Source organism: Brachyhypopomus gauderio, chromosome 19 (genome assembly GCF_052324685.1).
Source record: "Brachyhypopomus gauderio isolate BG-103 chromosome 19, BGAUD_0.2, whole genome shotgun sequence".
In the NCBI taxonomy this organism is placed as follows: Eukaryota; Metazoa; Chordata; class Actinopteri; order Gymnotiformes; family Hypopomidae; genus Brachyhypopomus; species Brachyhypopomus gauderio.
Genome location: NC_135229.1, coordinates 16,025,224 through 16,048,188, shown reverse-complemented (window position 1 = coordinate 16,048,188; position 22,965 = coordinate 16,025,224). Strand labels below are relative to the sequence as shown.

At 42.3% G+C, this 22,965-nt stretch overlaps 2 protein-coding genes across 3 annotated transcripts in view; one reads left to right on the top strand and one right to left on the bottom strand.

Annotated features, from left to right (window-relative positions):
- Nucleotides 1–1,082: 1,082 nt before the first annotated feature.
- LOC143482888 (galanin receptor type 1-like) lies at nt 1,083–11,024 on the bottom strand. Of its 2 annotated transcripts, XR_013122319.1 has the most exons (4): nt 10,072–11,024; nt 9,764–9,829; nt 1,927–2,304; nt 1,083–1,784 (listed from the first exon to the last, which is right to left on the bottom strand). XR_013122319.1 is itself a non-coding variant. In XM_076981469.1 (3 exons), the coding sequence occupies exons 1-3, from the start codon at nt 10,732–10,734 to the stop codon at nt 1,987–1,989; spliced, it is 1,047 nt and encodes a 348-aa protein (XP_076837584.1). In that variant the 5' UTR covers nt 10,735–11,024; the 3' UTR covers nt 1,083–1,986. The 2 variants fall into 2 exon arrangements, 1 of the variants encoding a protein (XP_076837584.1); XM_076981469.1 differs by having other exon boundaries at nt 1,083–2,304.
- A 7,514-nt stretch (nt 11,025–18,538) lies between these two features.
- The window catches only part of LOC143482796 (myelin basic protein-like), a 78,446-nt gene continuing 74,019 nt past the window's right edge, over nt 18,539–22,965 (top strand). The window contains exon 1 of the mRNA XM_076981330.1: nt 18,539–18,720. The gene's annotated coding sequence lies outside the window, so the exon portion shown is untranslated. The remainder of the gene's footprint in view (nt 18,721–22,965) is intronic.

Genomic DNA, 22,965 nt, shown 5'->3' with positions numbered 1-22,965 from the left:
GGACATATATCAGGACATATGCACATTAGCAGGACATATACACATTAGCAGGACATATACACATATGCAGGACATATACACATTAGCAGGACATATGCACATATGCTCAGAACTTTGTGTTTCAATACAACTAAAAAAGCAAAACTGCACCTGTCAAAAAATGAAACTCCAGAATGTAAACTGACAACAGGAATTAAATGGATGTTTTCATTTCAGATTATGTTGCTATGCATTTGTCATTAAAAGGCAGTTTCATAAACATAAATTAATGAGTGATGTTCCAGAATAAAAGAATCATGAATGCTTGTAATAAAAGGTAAACTACACGATCTACTACAACTACAATATTGATGTATCTTCAGTTCTGCTGTTAGAGCACAATGAAAACAGAGGAATACCTGTTAATGTAAATGAGTTCAAGGCACAATATGCACAAGTGGAGTGGAAACTATTTTGTTTGAGATAAGAATTATACAAACTCTTTCATAGCAATCAAAATCACATATGAAGCTCTACCTTCTTTCAATTCTAAATAACATTTTCAAATCGTATAGCTCCCTATGTTGACGCAGAACCAGACTTCATGATTCAGAGTGACCATGTTCAGATTCAGATCTGAATGTTCAGTGACTCTGACACAGTCTCAATCTTTAAGTCTAGGTTGAAGACCTTTGATAATTAACATTATCAATGTTACCCCCCCCCCCCCCCCCCCCCCTTAGATAAAGGTACAGATCCAGGGGTTCATAGACGAAGGGTTTTATGGTAGACTGGGGTGCTGGTGCTGTCATCCTGTCACTGCTTGTGGTCACTCAAGTTTGTTGACAGTGCAGTGGATGGATGCCATTGTCTCAGAATACCCCCAAGCCTATGTTACCTTCTGGTTCTGCCTTTTTAGCTAGGCTGTAATAGTTTAACTTAATGCCGGCTTTGCTGCCACACTCCAGAAATGTTTATAATCTCATCTGTCCTGTATATGTCCTTATACAGAGCTAATTTTCCTTGTTTTATCTTCTCCACATGGCTGCCCGCCTACTCGAGGAACACTGAGATGAGGAGAGACGAGCCTTTTCCAGAGATCCATCCTGGGCTGGCCACCTCCTGCCTAACCAGATATGATGGAGGATCAACCCACTGCCCTGACTAACCAGTGTGATGAAGGATAAACCCACTGCCCTGGGCCCTCTCACCATCCCGAATTCTCCTCTACTATGACTAACACTACCAACCATCAAGACGTTTAGGACTAAACAGGAATTACATAAAAAGCTTATGCATATAAATACACACCAAGATGGACTTTATTTATCCTTCACATCTTTTCTTTGTTTCTCTTTTTAAATTGTTGTCATGGTGACCGGTGTCGGCCAGAGGATGATGGGTTCCCCCCCTGAGTCTTGATTCCTCTCAAGGTTTCTTCCTCATGCTCTTAGGGAGTTTTTCCTTGCCACTGTCGCCCTTGGCTTGCTCACTGGGGGCTAGGACTCGGCACTTGTAAAGCTGCTTTGTCACAACAACCACTATATAAATAAAATTTGATTTGATTTGACATGCTGGCATGAGATAGGAGTCAACTGGATTGACTCCATTATTCAGACTGGTTTCTGATTCTGTATTAGGATAATCAACTTTAAGAGTTTAAGATTTTACAGACCATCTTCATCTTCTGTCAACTAAGGTTGACATGCAGTATGTTCAGGGAGGCTGAAGGAGATGAGTGGTGTAGACGTGAACAGGGTTGCAGATGGCCCGGTTCAGTTCAACCGAGTTGAACTCTGATGAATCTGCCAGAGAGAAAGAGTAAAAGTGTTGAACAGTGTTGAACAGTAGCCCATCCGGTATGACCACAGCTTAGGACATGAGCATGAAGGGTCAGTATCAGCATCAGTCCTGGCATGAGAGTGGAGCATCTCGCTTAGCGCTCACTTAGAGCTCTGCAGGGACGTCTATTCTCTCAGGCTCAATATGGCGAACAGAATCGAGCTGTCAGACATTGGTGCAGTTGGTTGAGGGCGGAGTCTCAGCTTTGCTGCGGACCTCCTTGATGTCGTTGAGTGGAGACTCGCTGATCATCTGGCACCTGAACACTTGCTTGTAGGCCTTCCTGAAGTTCTCAGAGAGGAAGGCGTAGATGATGGGGTTGATGGAGGAGTTGCTGTAAGCCAGGCAGTGGGCAGCCACGCGGAGCACAAAGGAAGCCTGACTTAGGGGGAAGGAGCCGAACTCCACCCACAGATGCACCACGTGGTGGGGCAACCAGGACAGACAGAACACCACCACCACCACCAGCACCGTCTGTGCCGTCTGCAGAAAAATATATGGGCAGATGAGAATTCAAGAGAAGGCGCAAGATGACTCTATAACTCTCACACTCTGGTAGTTTCAAGCCTGTCCAGTGGGTTTGGGGGTCAAGAGCATGGTTGTTATACAGAACACAAGGGGAAGCTTCTGGCTTTGAATCAGCAGCTATTGGTTTTGTAGTATTATGTTTGCATTCCTCCTGCTAAATCCAAGCAACAATCTAAAGGTTCCACGTGTGACGTGTAATGGGGGATTATGCTACCTTGATGTCTCTGTTTGTATCTTTTTTGTCCCGCTGGAGTTACAGCTGTGTTACAGTGGGGAAAATAAGTATTTAGTCAGTCACCAATTGTGCAAGTTCTCCCACTTAAAAAGATGAGAGAGGCTGGTAATTGACATCATAGGTAGACCTCAACTATGAGAGACAAAATGTGAAAAAAATTTGAGAAAATCATTTTGTCTGACTTTTAAAGAATTTATTTGCAAATAATGGTGGAAAATAAGTATTTGGTCAATAACAAAAGTTAATCTCAATACTTTGTTGTATATCCTCTGTTGGCAATGACAGAGGTCAAACGTTTTCTGTAAGTCTTCACAAGGTTGGCACACACTGTTGCTGGTATGTTGGCCCATTCCTCCATGCAGATCTCCTCTAGAGCAGTGATGTTTTGGGGCTGTCGGCGGGCAACACGGACTTTTAATTCCCTCCAAAGGTTTTCGATGGGGTTGAGATCGGGAGACTGGCTAGGCCACTCCAGGACTTTGAAATGTTTCTTACGAAGCCACTCCTTTGTTGCCCTGGTAGTGTGCTTGGGATCATTGTCATGCTGAAAGACCCAGCCACGTTTCATCTTCATTGCCCTTGCTGATGGAAGGAGGTTTGCACCCAAAATCTCACAATACATGGCCCCATTCATTCTTTCATGTACACGGACCAGTCGTCCTGGTCCCTTTGCAGAGAAACAGCCCCAAAGCATGATGTTGCCACCCCCATGCTTCACAGTTGGTATGGTGTTCTTTGGATGCAACTCAGCATTCACTGTCCTCCAAACACGACGAGTTGTGTTTTTACCAAATAGTTCTACTTTGGTTTCATCTGACCATATGACATTCTCCCAATACTCTTCTGGAACATCCAAATGCTCTCTAGCAAACCTCAGACGTGCCTGGATATGGACTGGCTTAAGCAGGGGGACACGTCTGGCACTGCAAGATCTGAGTCCCTGGCGTCGTAGTGTGTTGCTGATTGTAGCCTTTGTAACGTTGGTCCCAGCTTTCTGCAGGTCATTCACTAGATCCCCCCCTTGTGGTTCTGGGATTTTTCCTCACCGTTCTTGTGATCATTTTGACCCCACGGGCTGAGATCTTGCGTGGAGCCCCAGATCGAGGGAGATTAGTAGTGGTCTTGTAGGTCTTCCATTTTCTGATTATTGCTCCCACAGTAGATTTCTTCACACCAAGCTGCTTGCCTATTACAGATTCAGTCTTCCCAGCCTGGTGCAGGTCTACAATTCGGTTTCTGGTGTCCTCTGACAGCTCTTTCGTCTTCACCATAGTGGAGTTTGGAGTGTGACTGTTTGAGGTTGTGGGCAGGTGTCTTTTATACTGTTAAAGACTTCAAACAGGTGCCATTAATACAGGTAATGAGTGGGGGAAAGAGGAGCCTCTTAAAAAAGAAGTTACAGGTCTGTGACAGCCAGAAATCTTGCTTGTTTGTAGGTGACCAAATACTTATTTTCCACCATTACTTGCAAATAAATTCTTTAAAAGTCAGACAAAATGATTTTCTCAATTTTTTTTCACATTTTGTCTCTCATAGTTGAGGTCTACCTATGATGTCAATTACAGGCCTCTCTCATCTTTTTAATTGGGAGAACTTGCACAATTGGTGACTGACTAAATACTTATTTTCCCCACTGTATGTAGTTAGCTTCAAAAGCTCTGCATGCGATTTCCATAAGTAAGTGAGTGGGACAGTGAAGATGTGCTGAACTCTCACTGCTGTCCTGCTTCATGAGAGGAGGAGCTGAAGATCAGGGCTGAAGTGCTTCCTCTCTGTCCTACATACACACCACCACATGGACCTTTAACAAGGGGCACACACCCTGGAGGTGACCACTCAGTGAGAAATTAGCAGGGGTGACCACACAGTGAAAAATGTCACCAAACTCTACAACAAAATCATACATTAGTTAAAATATATTTTTGCTTTAAATGCCAGTGGAACAGCACAGACAATCATGGTGTGCTAATAAATTTTTTTAAAGAAAGATTTTTTATAATTTTGGTATAAAATATATAAAGTATATTTTAAAACTTGATCAAAGTTGTTTTGAAGTTTGTTGTTATGAATACACAAGAATGTTGTCTCTAAATTTTGAGGGGTTCTTAATGTGAGTAGATAAACATAATTTACATGATTACAATGAAGTCAGAAAACTTTAATATTATGGGGTCTCACTAATTTTAAATAAATACGTTTAAATAAAATGTTTAATTAAATATACACTGTCCTTCACCCTGACATAGAGGCTGATTTAATACATAGAGAAAAAAACAACAGCTTTTTTGTCACTTTAATTAACACCATGTAGTCAACACAGCTAACCTGCTGCTTCCTGTCCTGACAGTTCATTATAACTCTGAATGTGTGTACATAATGCTATATTACAAAACTTACTTTTTAATATATCAGAACTGAATTAGAAATACATTCTGTAAAGTCCTTAGATAATTAAAGATTATCTGCCTAGGGCTCTTTCTTAGAACATCTTTTATCAGTTAAAAGATCCTTCAGTGATATGACAGCTGGCCAAGGCTGACAATAACGTTTCTGACGTTTTCATTGATTTGAAAAATCCAAATTAACAGAGATCTGGGTGTTCACTCTATTGTGTGTATTAAGGGCCAGATAAGAGGCATCAGAGTGTTTTCCGCTGGATCACTGAGAGCGTTCTCTGCTACCAGCTGAACGCTGCGGTGCACGCTGAGTAACGTTCATCTCACAACTTTGTTCTTTATCTGCTCAGGATCTTTTCACTGCACTAACCTGCTCTCTCGCTTTCATCACACTGAGAACAGACGCTGTCACTCCAGTTCTGCTGGTGCACTGTGTGCTTTTTTGTGCCATTTTAGCAAAATCACTCCAGCAAACACACTGGGCAAACAAACCTCAGCACAAGCATGTCTAACAGGAAAAAAAAATGCTTTTTTAGGTACTAATATTTGGACACACATGAACACTCAAACACACTGGTTCAGTGTCTAATTCAGGTCCAATTAAATTAGTGAATGAGACAGTTGAGTCAGGTATTTCATATGGAGCAGTATCATACCTATCTTCTCATTGCTCATCTGTAAATGTAAAAATAAAAATAGGCATTTTGGCCTCAATAGGCAAAAGGAAGCCCAAAAGGTCCTTTAGAAGCTGTTTGGGTTTGGCCAGTGTGTGCTCTACAGATAGTGTGTGATGACATCTGCGTGTGTCAGAAAGGGAGACACAGAAACAGCACATCTGGCTAGGGCTGCATCTATGTGAACAATATAGGAAGGCGTGCATGTGTCTATACATGATTGGGCCTGTATATTACAGACAGAGAGATTGGGGGAGCCAGAGACTATGCTTTGTTAATTCACTCTTTTCACACCTAGCACGCCTAACATGACTACCCGTGTATTCAAAGTATGAATGTAGTCTGCAATGCCTGGCATTACATGACTGACATGACTGGCATGACTGACATAACTGATATGACAAACAAAAGTAACATGACTGATATGACTGACATAACTGGCATGACAGGAATGATTTGACTGCCATGACTTATATGACTAACATGACTGGACTGAAATGATTGGCATGATGACTTACATGACTGGCAGAACATGACTGGCATGACTGATATAACTGATATAACTGACATGACTGACATGACTGGACTGATATGACTGACATGACTGAACTGATATGACTGACATGACTAATATAACTGACATGACTGATATAACTGATATGACTGACATGACTAATATGACTGACATGACTGATATAACTGACATGACTGACATGACTGGACTGATATGACTGACATGACTAATATAACTGACATGACTGATATAACTGATATGACTGACATGACTAATATGACTGACATGACTGATATAACTGACATGACTGGACTGATATGACTGGACTGACATCACTGGCATGACTGACATATACTATAGATATGCATACAAACTATACATACATTTAGGTAGAAGTGTGTGTGTGGTAGTGTATGTACTCAAACTATGACAATATATACTAAAACATACAGTACATACACAAGTATACATAGAAACTATACATACATATAGGTATAAAGGTGTGTGTGTGTGAGAGAGAGACAAAAAAGAAGTCAAATATCAGTTTGTATGAGCATGTGTTAGTCACTAAGATATGGGTGGGTATGGCTAGGGAAGTGTCATTGTGAATGCTATAGGAAGGCCTGCTTGCGCCTGTATGTGTGTGTGCCTGGTTAATAGACACAGAGAGATCTAGGTAGCCAGAGCAATGTTTACTTAGGGCACAGAGATGGGAGGGGGAATGTGGGTGAGAGTGTGAGAGAGACTGAGAGTGTGTGAGTTTCAGCCTGCGTGCGTGTGAGAGGGAGAAGGTGACAATCACTTTAACATGCATTTTTATGCATTGTATATAATATTGCACTGTAGAGCAATACAATAACCGATTTGGATGAAACTTGGCAAATTTGTTCAGGATGAATGGGCTTGTGCATTTTGGTCAGAATTGGATAAAATATGAAAGAGCTTCAAGAATATGAATATTATATGTATTGATGCTGTCCATTAAAAAAATATTTAGCAGGTATAAGTGTCCTAAAATCCAAAATCTTTGGATTGTTTTTTGATTTCACACTCTGTAGAGTATTATAAGACTTTGCTTGACATGATAGTATGAAAATCCTAGGAGGAGTATGAAAATTTCAAACTATTTGATGATTTCAAACTATTATTAACTGTAAATAAACTGCATTTTTTAATAGGACATGTAATGGGAAAGTTGTTCACACTACTGCAAGGAATCAAAAGAGTCCAATTGCATGTTCCCAAGTGGAATTATGTAGGGGATATACTTGCTTTTTTTGCAATAGTGCCCCCCAGTGGCCAATCGACACCCGGCTGGATTATGTCATAGGGGGCGTGAACTTGTCCACACCCAAGAGGTTTCGTGCAGATTGACCAATGGTAAGCCTGTCAAACGCGTACCGATCACTGATTGGCCGATTACATCAGCCATTTTGGAAGTATGGCATGTCTGCTTTAGGACCTGGTTCCCAGAGGCCCATAGATGATGTCTGTCAAGTTTCATGTGCATCGGCCAATCTGAGTGCATGTGGCAAATTTTTGCATGTTATAGCGCCCCCTAGCAGGTGAGGTATGGCAACCTTTGCGAGCTGCCCCAGACCCTCACAGGGAAGCTGTCTGTGAAGTGCCATCTCATTACATGCACAACATGTGCATACAGTATATGTATTAAGCGCAAAATTTACAATTGAGTTCATGCCCCCTCATTTGATTGACTTATACTGACTAGGTAGTGAAGATAGTGAAGGTAGTGAAGCATTTTTGTTGGATACATTTTAAAGTTCAGACTCTTCTGAACGTTTTGATACCACATATGTGCATGTATGTGAAAAATCCAGGGACAAGTTTGGGCTCAAAGATGTGTGCGATTTTGCACATTATGCAAATTAACTCGAAATCTAAGTGGGCGGAGCTTGATGGTTGTGAATGAATGAATGAATGAATGTTCGATTTATATAGCGCCTTTCCAGATTCCCAAGGCGCTTTACAATTTAACACAGGTACAAGTCACAGACAATCAATCACACACACCGGCGAGAAGCGGCAGCCAATTGCGCACATATATATAGTATGTTGTATATTAATAGTCCTATTGAATTTACTCAAGGAATGTATAGGAACTGGAATTTTGGTTCTAGGACCTACGGTGTGGGAGATATGGACCAAAAGTCAACATGGTCTGCTATAGCGCCACCATCAGGCCAATTTGGGTCCCTGTATGGGAATCTGGTCCTTGGAGTTAACTGAACCTTTTTGCCAAGTTTGGGGTTTCTAGGCATTACGGTCTAGGCTGCACAACATGTTTTAGGTCAAAAAATGGGAAAAAAAAATAAGAAGAAGAAGAAAGAAAATCCTAACAATTACACACACACTACGTGTGTGAACCCTAAAAATAAGAAAATACCAGCAATTACAATAGGTTTCCCACACTATGTGTGTGAACCCCAAAAAATGTAAAAAAAAAATCTGCCTGTGATTTCCAGTGGAGCTGTGTCTAGAAGAGGAAGCACACTGCTTTCACAAGAAGCATCCCACTCTTACAGGAAGCATGCCGCTCTCGCAGGAAGCATGGCACTTAGATGTCAGAAGACAGTAAGATGAAGTTATGTAGTATTAGTGATTACCTGACAAACAGGCTAAAATGAACAGGCTACTGTCTGTGTTACAAAGTGGATGTATAATGTGCTGAATTACATTGAAATGTGGACAGGCAATCATATAATTGCTTCTTATTTAATGGTCTCAGACAGAACACACAAACACAGCCTGCTCCAGAATGTTAATGACATTATCATCTTCAGGCCATTAATTGAAGACCACAGTAACTTCAACCACCATCAAATCAATCACCAACAACAAATATATATTGTCAAATTCTACAAATAAAGAAATAAGAACATTTTGACAAAGTTATGGAAAAAGTACGCCACTGTCTTCATTTGGAAAATGTGGCAGGCCTGAAGGGGGCGCTGTTCACCGTCACTACCTCTTGGTATATGATTTGCAATTCTATTCCAACAGTGAATGAACAGTACGAAAAGCGTCACTAAAGAGCCTAGCAACCATAGGCTCTCACCTTCATTTCTTAGAGTGTGTTCATAAACTAGTTTTTTAAAAACAACTGAAGAAAGCAAAGTGCATAAATATATTTGTTTTTTTTCTCTGTATGACGAATAAATAAATTAATATTCTCTGAATAAATGAATATTCTCTGTATTAGCTCATTTTACATGTTACGGCATTAGTGTTTTTTTACAGTGATTCATCAAGAAATGTGTTATTCTTAAGCTAATACTAATTATTTAAAGACATTGGATACTGTTCTCTACACAGAAAAAAAAACACGTGAGTTGAAATAACTTCCAAGTAGAATTCCCAATTAACTGGACGCAGTTAAACACAAAACAAACAAGCAGAAATCCAGTGTTACTAAACTGGGTGTAAAAAAGTCCCAAGCAGCAAGGCTCTGGGTATATAAGGGCAAACACTCATTTGAACATTCAGTTTGGAAACTGTAGCCTACTGCCATTTGAAACATCCGTTGTCATGTACACTATATGGCACATTTCGTATTAATTTCTTGAGCCACACCCACCTTTCTTTTAGAAGCTTCTGATTTTTTCGACATATTTCTGAGCTTTTTGTGCAAGTGGTTTAAAACCTGCAGAACAAATACAGTTATTTATACATTTCACAGTCCATAAAAAGTCTACAATATTTTCCTGTTTCATTCATCATTAAGAATAATGCTTAAAAACCCATTAGTTTTATCTTATAGCTAAGATGACATTATGTAAAAAGTATTCAGCGTAGTGTCATACACTTCAGCTTGAGACTGCTAATTACAAGAGCCCTCAATAGGTCATGCAATTAATGACAAACTATTTTTGTGCAGCTACTTACCTTAGCGTAACAGAAGGAAATCAAAAGTAGAGGTAGCACGTACCCAAACACAAACGTGCACACCACGTAGATCTTTTTATACTGAGCGTTCGGCCACAACTCCCAGCAGTACGTGGCATTTGCGCCACGCTCAATTATGTTCTGGTAATGGGCGACTGGAGCCGCCATGGCGAGCGACAAAACCCAAATCCCAACCACTCCAACCAGCGCGTTGCGCGCCACGCGGATCGAGGAGGACTTGCGAGAATGCACGATGGCGACGTAACGGTCCACAGACATCGCAGACAAAGTAAAAATGCTCACTAGCATGGATACGGTGAAAAAGTAATGTATGAACTTACAAATAAACGCCCCTAGCACCCATGTGGACATAATGTATATGGTGGCCTGGAAGGGTATGCAGAAGAGAAGATAGGACATGTCAGCAATGCTCAGGTTCAGGATGAAAATATTGGTGGTGCTCCGCGATTTGCCCGGTTTGCTCCGGGCGAGCACCGTTATGACCATGGAGTTCCCAATCACGCCGAGCGTGAAAATCACCGCGAAAATGAGCAAAGTTATTAAATTATCCGCGCCGATACCAAATAAACGTTTCTCAGGTGGCGTCTCTGTCTTATTGTCACACCACAAATCACTGAAGTTGCTCATATCTGTCAAGTTCATTGTTTCTGACACTGGGGGGAATATTTCCCTCTGATAATGTCTGAAACATGTAGTCGTGTCCTTAATTAAGAATCAAATAACTGCTGATTGAAAGTTCAAGTTGACGTTTCAGCTCCTAGATATAACTAAAAATATACAAATTTAAAGCTGACCTAAATGAAAATACTGCATCCACTTCAGACGTCGTGTTGAATAAAATAATCTTGTCTTTCATAAGGATCCGTTGTTCGAGGTGTCCTCGAGGAACAGTCCTCCCTGTTGAGTGAGATATCACCTCTAAGTCCTCTAACGCTGCGTTCGCACCAGCCGCGTCCACCGGTAGATATACAGCCGGGCTGGGCTGCGCCTTTCACGTCACACCGTCAGAGAGCCAGCGCACTTTTGATGACTATTCGTTTTGCATTATCATTTAGAGAGAGCCTTTGTACTTATCAAAGTTAAGGATTAATTTAAATTTAGATTTCCAATCTGTAGGCGATTAGTTAAGTTAGCAGTGAGTTTTCATTAAGCCAAATAAGGCGGACTTCGTGTCAGTATTTTCCTACTTCTTCATCCAGTGAATGGCCCAACGAGGTTTAAGGTCACTCTGAACTACCATGTTCTGTCAGACTCCCATGGTCACTCCACATGACCACAACTGTTCATTAAAAGCATGACATACACCAACAAAATCAATATTTGGTGTTTCACTAAACTTATAATAATTCAGCTTGTTAATTTAGATTTTCTACTAACAGTGTTCTGCTTAATCCAGACTTACACTCCCAATTCTCTTTAGAGGTTTTCTGTTGACAGTTAGAGTTAATAGAAAACACACTGAGGTATTACTTAAATCTTTTAATGATATGTTCATCCAAAGACAAACAAAACCCTTTCAAACATGCAAAGGCTTGCATAATGAAAAATCCAGAGAAGGGAAACTTTGCTAACAGAACGCAAGTGAGAATGCAGTCAGGCAAATTTGCTAACAGCGAACACACACTATAACTTTTGGTTTCTCCCCTGAGTCCCCTACAGGGCTAGATCCCTGTGCTTGGCTTACAGCTTGTCCGTTGAGGATTCGCTCTAGCCGCGTGTAGCAGCCACTACACACGCCCCTCCAGAATCCGCAAAAACGGACATGTCCAACCGGTGGGGAGGCCAGACCAAACGACCGGAACATGCCGAATGTCCGTGGTGAATTCGGAAATGAAGGTCTGGAAACGAAAATGCCGCACAGCCAAATACAGGGTGAGCAACTCGCGGAAAAACGTACTGTATTTGCATTCGGCAGGGCGGAGCTGGTGATTGAAGAACACCACGGGCTGCCACGTTCAATCGACATATTGCTCATGCACTGCACCCACAGCATAATCCAACGCGTTTGATGATTGTGATGGGCACGTCCGTCGCAGGGTGTCCCAACATTGTTGTGTTTGCCAGCGCGCGTTTGGCTCGTCGGTCCAGTCCAATGCGTGTTTCCCAGATTTACCCATGAGGCACAGCAGCCTGCATAATTCAAACAGGCCAAACAGTGTGATTACCGCCGTCTACGGGATGTCCGCGGGATGTACAGGGACCTGATGGTAACCGCGCACCAGATCCACCTTAGAAAAATGACTATTCCGGCCAAACAGGTGGAAAAATCCTGTACGTGCGGAACAGGGTAGCAGTCCGGGGTGGTGGCATCATTGAGTTGGCGATAATCACCGCAGGGTTGCTAGCCACCACCCGTCTTCCGGACGATGTGCAGCAGCTAGGGTGCAGGGGCTGTCGGACCTACGCACAATGCCCAGGCGTTCCAGCATGTCGAACTCGGTCTTCGCAACCACGAGCTTGGTGGGGTCCAGGTGTCTAGCACCAGCGTAGACTGGCGGGCCCAAAGTGGCGATGTGATGCTCGACCCCATGCTTGCTGCCGTCTGAGGAGAACGTGGGGACCGTGAGGCCTGGGAACTCTGCAAGGAGACGCGAGAATTCATGAGAGAAAATGTGGCAGATAGCTCAAAGGAGCTGCAGCGGTTGAGTGAGCATGGCAGAGAACTGAACGTCACCGGGTTGACGAGCCGTCTGTTCTTAATGTCGACCAGAAGGCTGTTGGCACACAAAAAATCGGTGCCTAGGAGGGGGGTGGAAACCTTAGCCAAGACAAACAGTCAGGTAAACTGCTGTCTGCCGAAGCACAGCGGGATTGATCGCTGTCCGTACATGGGGATGGAGCTGCCATTGGCAGCCTCAATGGATGGGTAGGAACGGCCTGACTTCACATCTAACTCTGTGGCGGGCAGGACGCTTAGCTGAGCACCAGTGTTGCAGAGGAAACGGCACCCGGAGACCGTGTCTGCGAGGAAGAGCAGGCTGCTAGAATGGACAACGCCCATTGCTGCTAGCAAGCATCGGCCCTCACGTTTCCCAGATTCCCGAAATTGCAGGGAGGGTGGAACTTTTTAACATGGGCTCCAAAACGTGCATGATAGAAGCAAAGTGCCAGAGGGGAGTGCAGCTGCCAAGCATTTGTGGAGAAAATCTCTCAGGGTAGAGCCTGCTAAAGCTACGCAAATGTCGCCAGGCAGCTGCTGAAGGAAAATCTTGCGAAAAGAAAACATGGTGGGTGGTCGCCTAGCAGGGACAGCATGTGATCGATTAGCTTGGACGGTTTGGAGTCACCTAGGCTACACAACAAGAGAAACCTGTCGGTGCCCTCTGACAGTTCAAAAGTCTGTAGGAGAAGTGATTTAAACATATATGCTACCAAATTATTTTACCAATGTTACCAGTGTACTCTCTTCAGTCCTCATTAGACACTGTAAATGAGATTTAGTGGTCATAAAATTTATTCTGCTAATCTCTGGGTTTGGGAAATCAATGGGCAAGGAACACATAACATGGAATGCAGGTGTCTGATGTAATGAAGCAGGATTAAAGCAAGTTAAGTCCTGATGGTTGAAATAAAAAATAAGTGGTGACAGTCTAATAATAGATTTATTAGCCTGTCGCTAATCAGACAACACCTGAGGGAAAGTTATTCATCGCAGAACGTACTGCAGAAAATTAGCAGAAATGCTAATTTTGTATTTGTATATATTGTAGTAGCTAATGCTAGCTCTGTATAATGTATTTTAGGTAGATACAGCAACAATATACATGTTTTATGGTGAGTTTACGTGTTTAATAGGATTGCAGGGTTGCCAACTTTCAAGATCACTTGGAGTGAGATTTGATCTTCCGGGGGGTCTGCCACGCCCCTGTCCAATGTTCCCACCTGCGTCTCATGTTTCTGTCAGTGTTGCCAACTTAGCAACTTTGTCGCTATATTTAGCGACTTTTCAGACCTTCTAGCGACTTTTTGTAGTAAAAAGCGACTAGTGACAAATCTAGCGACTTTTTGTGGTGTTATTGGAAACTTTTGGAGACTCTGAACAAACACGCTCTTCAGTTGCTGTCCTCTGGGCCGTGAGCCCCGCCCACAACACTCAGTCTCACACTCAGAGCAGACCCTCACCGCTCCACGTCCACACTGCAAATGAACTGCGCATGCCCAAAGCTGCCGCCGACGGGGGATGTAAATATAAATGCTTTAGTCTTCAGTGAGACACAAAAAGAAATCACTGCATTTAACTCACACAGTCTCAGTTAAATGGTCACTCGACTCGTCCACAGTGCATCTCTGTGAAAGCTAAACATCTAGCTTAAACATTTAGCTAACTCTCCACCAGTGATGTCAGTAACGTGTTACTTAGTAACGCGTTACTCTAATCTTACCACTTTTTTCGGAAACGAGTAATATAACGCAATATAAATATATACGCAATAGTAATATAAATAGTAAATAGTAATATAACTATTTCCAGTCCAGTAATCAGATTAAAGTTACTTATCCAAATAATTGTGCGTTACTATTTTTATTTTCCCTAGTAAAAATATATATTTTTGCTTTCTTCTTGGCTCAGTTCTACTTTTGCGTCTGACCGTAGCGCTCGACTCGCACCCTGTGCGCGACCCTGTGAGAGCCCGAGCGCGTTTTACAAGTCATTTTTTGCAGTGTCCTCCCGTAACTAGCTAACTTGCTCGTCATGTATGGAAAAGATTCCGTGCCAATTGGAAATGTAATCACTACTAGGCAAAAATGGAAATGCAATCCACAAAATGCATTGCCTTTCCATACAAACATGCAGAATACGTGCCAAAATGAAATGCAAAAGCACTATTACATTACATTTCAATGCACTTTATCTCTTTAAGTGTTTAAACTCTTTAAGCAGGCCGCTCCTTTTCCCTGTAACTCGGGACAGCTTGGACGTTGATGCCCTTTGCTACTGTGCGCCTGTCTTTCTTGCCTGGATAGGTGTGTGACCTAGCTGCATCGGCTGCGGCTCATTACCAGCCTCATGTGGCTCTACAGCGCGTGTGGTGTCAGTCTTAGGGGTAACTGCCTGATGTTGTAGCCTTCTAGCTTGTCGGCGTTCACGGTCCCAGGTCCCACTACACCCCCTGAGGACGGATGGTAAAATGCGCTTCTCATAGCCATGGCGAAACGCTCGTAAATAGTACACACTTCAGCTTGTGCCTCCCATAGAGGAGTAGCCCAAGCCAGAGCTCTTTCGGTTAACAGTGCAACCACGTAAGCTATTTTAGTGCACTCAGAGGAAAACCTGGAGGGCTGTTGTTCGAATATTAACGAGCATGGAGTAAAAACCCTCTGCACCCCTCAGGATACCCTGAATAGCGGGCTGGAGACGGGAGAGCGGGTTCAAGGCATGGAGCTGAGACGGGAGATTCAACTGGTCTAACGGGAGGATCATGGGACGCTGCAGTTGAACTGGCTAGACCAGGGGTCTCCAACACGTCGCTCGCGAGCTACCAGTAGCTCGCCACCCCTTTCCGAGTAGCTCGCCAAAGGGCCAATGAATTACATATAAATTTGTAAACCTAATTGGTCCCATCGAGAAATCTACTTAAATTTATGTCCAATCAAAATTCACAGTTGTCCCTCCCCTTCTAACACTAAATGATTATTCGCCAATTATACAACAGTTAGTTCACAATCCGACTGGTTGAGAAGTGTTCTAACCCTGCAGATATGTGTGATAACAGCACGGTATTCTCATTCTCTGTATCACTCCGCGGGCGCGTTGTCAAGTAACGGCATGTACATATATTCACGATAACACACTCCCTCTCGTGTTCTATTGCTCAATTAGCTGTCAATCAAAAAGTTAGGCTGCCGTCAATATTGAATAAACCAGGGGTCACCCACGTCATGAGTCGGCCGCGGTCCTGTTGTTTTCAAAATAGCTCACTATAGCGCCATGCACCAAAGCGCTGCATCGTTTATGTTTTGCTACTATTATAGATTGTCCGCGGTTGCAACATGCAACTTTCGTTCGCCACACCCCCCCTGCTCAACATCTGGTAGCCCTCCGCAATAATTGGTATCCAAGAAGTAGCTCCCAGTTCCAAAAAGGTTGGAGACCCCTGGGCTAGAGTCTGTATAGCAGCGGTTACGTCGTTGAGTTGCTCCATAATCTGCTGTAGTACCTGCTGTAGATATGTGTGTTGTTGTTGACTAGAGAGCAGGTTGCAATTCTGAGATAAAATCCAACCAAAATCAAGATTTCAGAAACAAAAGGAGTGTAAAGGGAGACAATGCAGAGACACCTGGTCTTTTACCGCCCATTTATACTGCGTCCTGGGCCCAAAGTTTGGTGTTGTCTAGTACATATGGCCTCAAGTCATCTGGAACAATTTCTGAATAACTGGTGTAGGCTGAAGGACTTGTGCCATGTAGCCTTATGAGCATCCGTATATTTTAACATGGTGTTTAACATTCCGTGACCTGCAAGGAAGTCTAATAACATTTACATAGTAAAGATCACACCTGGTAGGCTGATCCTCCAAATCATGCCTCTTCAGGTGTCTCTATCTTCCCCAAGATGGACATTAAAGTCCTCCAGCAGGACAGTGCAGTCAGTAGGAAGCACTCTCTGAAGGATCTGCCCCACCATCTTCATGAAGACTGAATACCATGAACTGCTGGTGCATACACACACAGCAGTCAGAGATTTCTTCTTTCAAAGCAGTCTCACTGAAACAGTCTTCTAACAGTTTAGAACTGTTAATTAAAAACTGTCCTGCACTCATGCCAGTAGTATTTCATTATGCACACAAACCTGCTTTGCTTTTGTGTGTGTGTGTGTGTGTGTGTGTGTGTGTGTGTGTGTGTGTGTGTGTGTGTGTGTGTGTGAGAGAGAGAGAGAGAGAGAGTGAGAGTGAGAGAGAGAGAGTGAGAGTGTGTGTGTGTGTGAGAGAGAGAGAGAGAGAGAGAGAGAGAGAGATTTATTATGCATTAGAGCTGGTTTTCCATGTGTTTGAAATATAACCATATATGTTTTGTAATACATATATACAGCACTCTGCCTGGTGTTTTCATTCAGCCCAAAATGCAGAGTTCACTCAACACCAGGAAACTGCAGTTAACAGGGTTGCTCTGCTAACAGGTGTGGAAACTAAGAACCAGGCTGTCATGAAGAACCAGGCTGTCATGAAACACAACATTCCAGTTAAAGGTAATCAGGAAGCAGTCTGCTTTGGCACTGAGAAAATAAAAACAGCAAAGCTTCTTTATCTTCTTGATTAGACTATATAACCACTCGGAGGAAAAAAACCTTTGAAGGAATCAACACCACCACCAAAGCTTGAAGTGCCCCACACCCATCCCATTTCCTACTAAATGAAAGAGACCTGGGCAGTTTGTCCGATCCTCTTGCTGCTTCTGAGAGATTTGCATAAAAAATCCTGCAGGATGCGCCGGTGTGCAGCATGTACACAGCCTGCACACGCCAGGACGCAGCTGCACTCTCGGGTTACGGAAGAAAATAAAGTTTTCTTAACAAAATGTGTTATTCATTAATATTGTAATATTGATTGCTTTTGCTGCAACCCTTCAGTATGTAGCACCTGTTTTACAAATAATTAAACAAATTCAGCGTTACCTGTACACTTTATGGCATAATTCTTCAAATAACAGTTCCACTCTAACAGGGAGGTGGTGCTGGTCTGAACAGTGTTTAAGTATACTGCTCAAAAAAATAAAGGGAACACTAAAATAACACATCCTAGATCTTCATTTCTACCTGTTGTCTGTTCCATTTGCACAAGAGCAGTTAAATTGATTCACAATCAGTGTTGCTTCCTATCTGAACACGAAGTGTGGATGACTTGGAGTTACATTGTGTTGTTTAAGTGTTCCCTTTATTTTTTAGAGCAGTGTATATTTGGAGTAATATTAATAGATGTGAATATAGGGCCGAGCGTGTAGTGTGTGTAGTTGTGTGTAGTGTAGTGCGTGTAGTGTAGTGTGTGTAGTGTAGTGTGTGTAGTTGTGTGTAGTGTAGTGTAGTGTGTGTAGTGTAGTTGTGTGTAGTGTAGTGTGTGTAGTTGTGTGTAGTGTAGTGTGTAGTGTAGTGGGTAGTGTAGTGTGTGTAGTTGTGTGTAGTTTAGTGTGTGTAGTTGTTTGTAGTGTAGTGTATGTAGTTGTGTGTAGTGTAGTTGTGTATAGTGTAGTGCGTGTAGTTGTGTGTAGTGTAATGTATGTAGTTGTGTGTAGTGAAGTTGTGTGTAGTGTAATTGTGTGTAGTGTAGTGCGTGTAGTTGTGTGTAGTGTAGTGCGTGTATTTGTGTGTAGTGTAGTGTAAGTAGTTGTGTGTAGTGTAATTGTGTAGTGTAGTTGTGTGTAGTGTAGTAGTGTAGTGTATGTAGTTGTGTGTAGTGACAGATAACCAAACGTGTGCTGACTCGCGCGAGGAGATTCCGCCCCACCCAAACATTTACTACCTAAAACAGGAAGCAAAATGCACACATGCTCTCACAAAGACGAAGGTCGTAGAAACTACTAAGAAGCATTAAAAACACGAACGACTGTAACTAGTGAAGATATCGGACTGTTATTAGTGCGGAGACGAGCGGCCAGTGTCGTGGATGCGTTAGTGCGGTTCCTTCAAACGCCGAGGTACGTATGGGTTACACAGTGCTTTCGGTACATTCGCATACGTTCTGGGTTTGATAATGTCTCTGTTCAGTATTTTAAGGCATTTTATTTGTCAATATGTATTGTGATCGCTTAAACTGTCCGCGACGTTTCGTGATGTCTGATCGCATCGTTTGATAACGAGCATGTGAGTTTGAAGGAGAACGAAGGTTTGTCATATATCAAACGTCTTTGGGAAACACCGACAAACACGGCAAATGATAATACATATTTATTTAAGATTACTATTTTACAGACTATTCTGTAGATATGGCGCACACCATATCACGACCACGGTCGTGCGTCACTACCCTTCTGGTTTCTTTCTTTTAAAAACGCGAGAAGGTCCAACAGTGTCTTCACGTCCGGCACAGGACGCAGTCGTAGTCGCGCCCACAACCTACACAAACTAGGCTGGACTAGATCATAGATTGTAAGATCATACAATTAGTATTTTAAAAGCTCGTTTTCAGGAAAATATTTGCCCAGCTGCAACACTGAATATTCAATTTTATAACGAATAATGGGTATATTACCCAACATTTGAGCGGCAGGTCGGATAGGAACTATCGATCTTGTTTTTTTTCAATATTTCACAGAAGATATGGGCATCTGTTGCTAAGCCTGTGATCATAACCCTGCGATTATAACCCTGTGATGAAAGGCCTGTGATTATAACCCTGTGATCATAACCCTGTCATAATAACCCTGTCATAATAACCCTGTCATAATAACCCTGTCATATTAACCCTGTCATTATAACCCTGCGATTAAAGGCCTGTGATTATAACCCTGTGATTATAACCCTGTGATCATAAGCCTGTGATCATAACCCTGTGATTAAAGGCCTGTGATTATAACCATGTGAGTATAAGCCTATGGTTATAAGCCTTAACAGTCCTATGAATGGAGAGTCTGTGGTCCCTGGTTGGTTCAGGTGTTTTAGCTGCTTATTAAACCATTCCTTGGCTTTACTTTCTTTCACTGTATGTGATTAGTGCCCTGCCTGTTAAGTAAGAGAATCTGAAAGCTAAATTTTTCTCTGAGTGCCTGTAAGGCTGCTGTACAAGAGTGTACAAGAGTGTACACGAGTGAGTAGAAATACTGAAGGCCTGTGAGTGAGCACCAGGTGTACAAGCTGTTTTGTGGCACAATTCAAAACATTACTTGTAGTTTATTTAAAAAGTAAATTACTTCAAAATCCTGGTGTACCGTGTAGCTCTGGTGTAAAATGTAGCTCTATTGTAGTGTAGCTCTATTGTACAGTGTAGTGCTGGTGTAAAGTTTAGCTCTGTAGCCTACAGTATTTCTAAAAACATGCCCCTTCCATGCACACATCCTCTATAGCCTATCTGTATTATGACATCTTGCTGAGGGTTAATCTTCATATTACTAGTAAACATTCTAAAAGCCCAGAGACAGGAGCTCTGTGAACAAATGTAAAAGGTTAGGATATTTTATATTTGCTCCTAGGAATGTTGACATTTCTGCATTTTTAAACACAATTGGAAGAGTGTAATGAAGCCACGATAATGGTGGTTAAGGTCAGGCTAGTGTAGGTGTAGACATGGTGGTGATAACCTGGTGCAGCGTCTCTAAAGTGGGGGTTCACTGTGCTCATACATAGCTTTCACTTCTGCCTCAATGCTTCCTGTTTGTGAGTCTTGCTGTATACAGGTATGTAAATGATGGGAAGGTTTAAAACAGTGGTGAGCCAGAACCTATTTAAAGAGCCCCTAACCCTCTAAACTCAACATCCCCCACCATCACATGAACATACACATGAGTTATCAGTGCTGGCAGAGAAGGTGCAGAACGTGTTAACATCAGAGAGTTATGCTAGTTATGCACACACACACACACACACACACACACACACACACACACACACACACACACACACACACACACACACACACACACACACACATGCAGACATCAAAGTGCTCTTGATGTTCAAGGCAGTCTTCTAAAACACTGAGGATGTCCCATGTTCCTCAGAACATTAATGTTTGATTTCTGTCCAGTGTTTTGTGTGTAGTCCTGTACAGTTTGCTTTCTGTCACACAGCCGGTACACATTCCTATAATACAGGCAAATAAAACATTTGTAATGTAATGTAATGCTTTTCTGTGGAGACTTATTGTGCTGTTTGTTTTTCTTTCTGCTTGTATGTGGAATTGTGGGATATTTTACCCACACTGTGTGTGATTGTAGAGTTTTTGTGTATGATTATAGAGTTGGTGTGTGTGATTGTAGAGTTTATTGTGAGTGGTGTTTGGATCTGCTGATGATTATCTTTGTGTCTGTATACAGTAGGCTACATACACATACATATATACATACACCTATATACATACAATACATACATATATATACATATATACATACATACATATATATACATACATATATATATTGGGAACTGGGTCAAAATGGGTAAGCAAACTATGATGACTTTCACCTTGATAGTTTAGCTCGGCTGTATTCCAAACCTGTTTTCAAACCTGTGAATTACAAATCGTACGTTTTTTTTCTTCAAGTATCAAAGCTTCAAGCAGTCATTGATGCATTTTGGAAACAGGAGATGAGCCCCTGGTCTAATGCACCCTCCGTATTAAGAAACCCTATCTCAAAAACTGACTTTTAGTAATTACTTGGGTAGCACGCATATGAGCAATTTTAATATAGATTAATCTAGATTAATTTCAAGATTTCAGTGAGATTAATCTAGATTAAAAAAATTAATCTATGCCCACCCCTAATATATATATATATATATATATATATATATATATATATATATATATATATATATTATATATATATATACCAGTAGCGAACCGTGACCATTAAAAGTGGGCCCGCTCCCATCCCCCCCCTTTCCTAATTACCTGCAATAAATAAAAAATTAAAAACTGAGACGACAGTACAGCTTTAAAAACGCAATAAACAAAAATCAATCAATCAATCAATCAAATTTTATTTATATAGCGCTTTTTACAACAGTTGTTGTCACAAAGCAGCTTTACAAGTGCCGAGTCCTAGCCCCCAGTGAGCAAGCCAAGGGCGACAGTGGCAAGGAAAAACTCCCTAGATTTTTTGCATGAGGAAGAAACCTTGAGAGTAACCAAGACTCAGGGGGGGAACCCATCCTCCTCTGGCCAACACCGGTCACAATGACAACAACAACAATTTACACAGAAAGAAATAAAGAAAAGGAAAAGATGTAGTAATGTCCATCATGGTGTAGGCTCATCCGGTCAGGCAGTAGGTGGCTGGCACTGGATAAATCGCTTGTCTCTCCTCATCTAATTTTTCCTCGAGCAGGCGGGCAGCCATGTGGAGAAAATAAAACAGTGAAAATTAGCTCTGTATGAGGACATATACAGGACAGATGAAATTAAACACATTTCTGGAGTGTGGCAGCAACTCCGGCATTAAGTTAAACTATTACAGCCTAGCTAAAAAGGCAGAACCAGAAGGTAACATAGGCTTGGGGGCATTCTGAGACAATGGCATCCATCCACTGCACTGTCAACAAACTTGAGTGACCACGAGCAGTGACAGGACGACAGCACCAGCACCCAAGTCAACCATAAAACCCTTCATCTATGAACCCCTGGATCTGTACCTTTATCTAAGGGGGGGATGTTAATCATCAAACGCTAAACCAAATAGGTGGGTTTTCAACCTAGACTTAAAGATTGTGACTGTGTAAGAGTCCCGTACGCATTTTGGAAGGTTGTTCCAAAGCTGGGGGGCCTTATAAGAAAAGGCTCTTAAAAATTTAAAAATTAATACGAAATTTAACTGGGAGCCAATGCAGGGCTGATAGGACTGGTCTAATGGCGCATTTCCACTAGGGCCTGCTTGGCGCGGTACGGTTCGATACGGGTCGGTTTGTGAGTGTTTCCATTAGTACCAGGACCCGTTTAGCCGGCCCCTTTGGGTACTTTTTTCATACCGACTCGCTCGAGGTTCTAACCGTTCCGAAGCGGTACAGTTCTGTGACGTGGAGGAACAGCATGACACTGATTGGCCAGGGAGTGTCGTCACAGGTTGCGTCAGGAGAGCGACTCCTCCGCTATGCTATGGACTCCTCAGCCATTTTTAAAACCCAAGGAGCGAAGTCTGTTCCCTGGTCAAACGCCGAGGTACAAACCTTTCTGTTAATAATCAGCGATCAAAAAATCCAGGGCGAACTGGACGGGGCCACTAGAAATG

Bases quoted from the DNA above. Each gene is read 5' to 3' on its own strand.
- LOC143482888 (XM_076981469.1), bottom strand. From the start codon at position 10,734: ATGAACTTGACAGATATGAGCAACTTCAGTGATTTGTGGTGTGACAAT. The intron at 9,830-10,071 runs GTAAGTAGCTGC...TTTGTTCTGCAG, and splicing joins TTTCCTTCTGTTACGCTAAG to GTTTTAAACCACTTGCACAA. The intron at 2,305-9,763 runs GTGGGTGTGGCT...ATTTTTCTGCAG, and splicing joins CAGAAGCTTCTAAAAGAAAG to ACGGCACAGACGGTGCTGGT.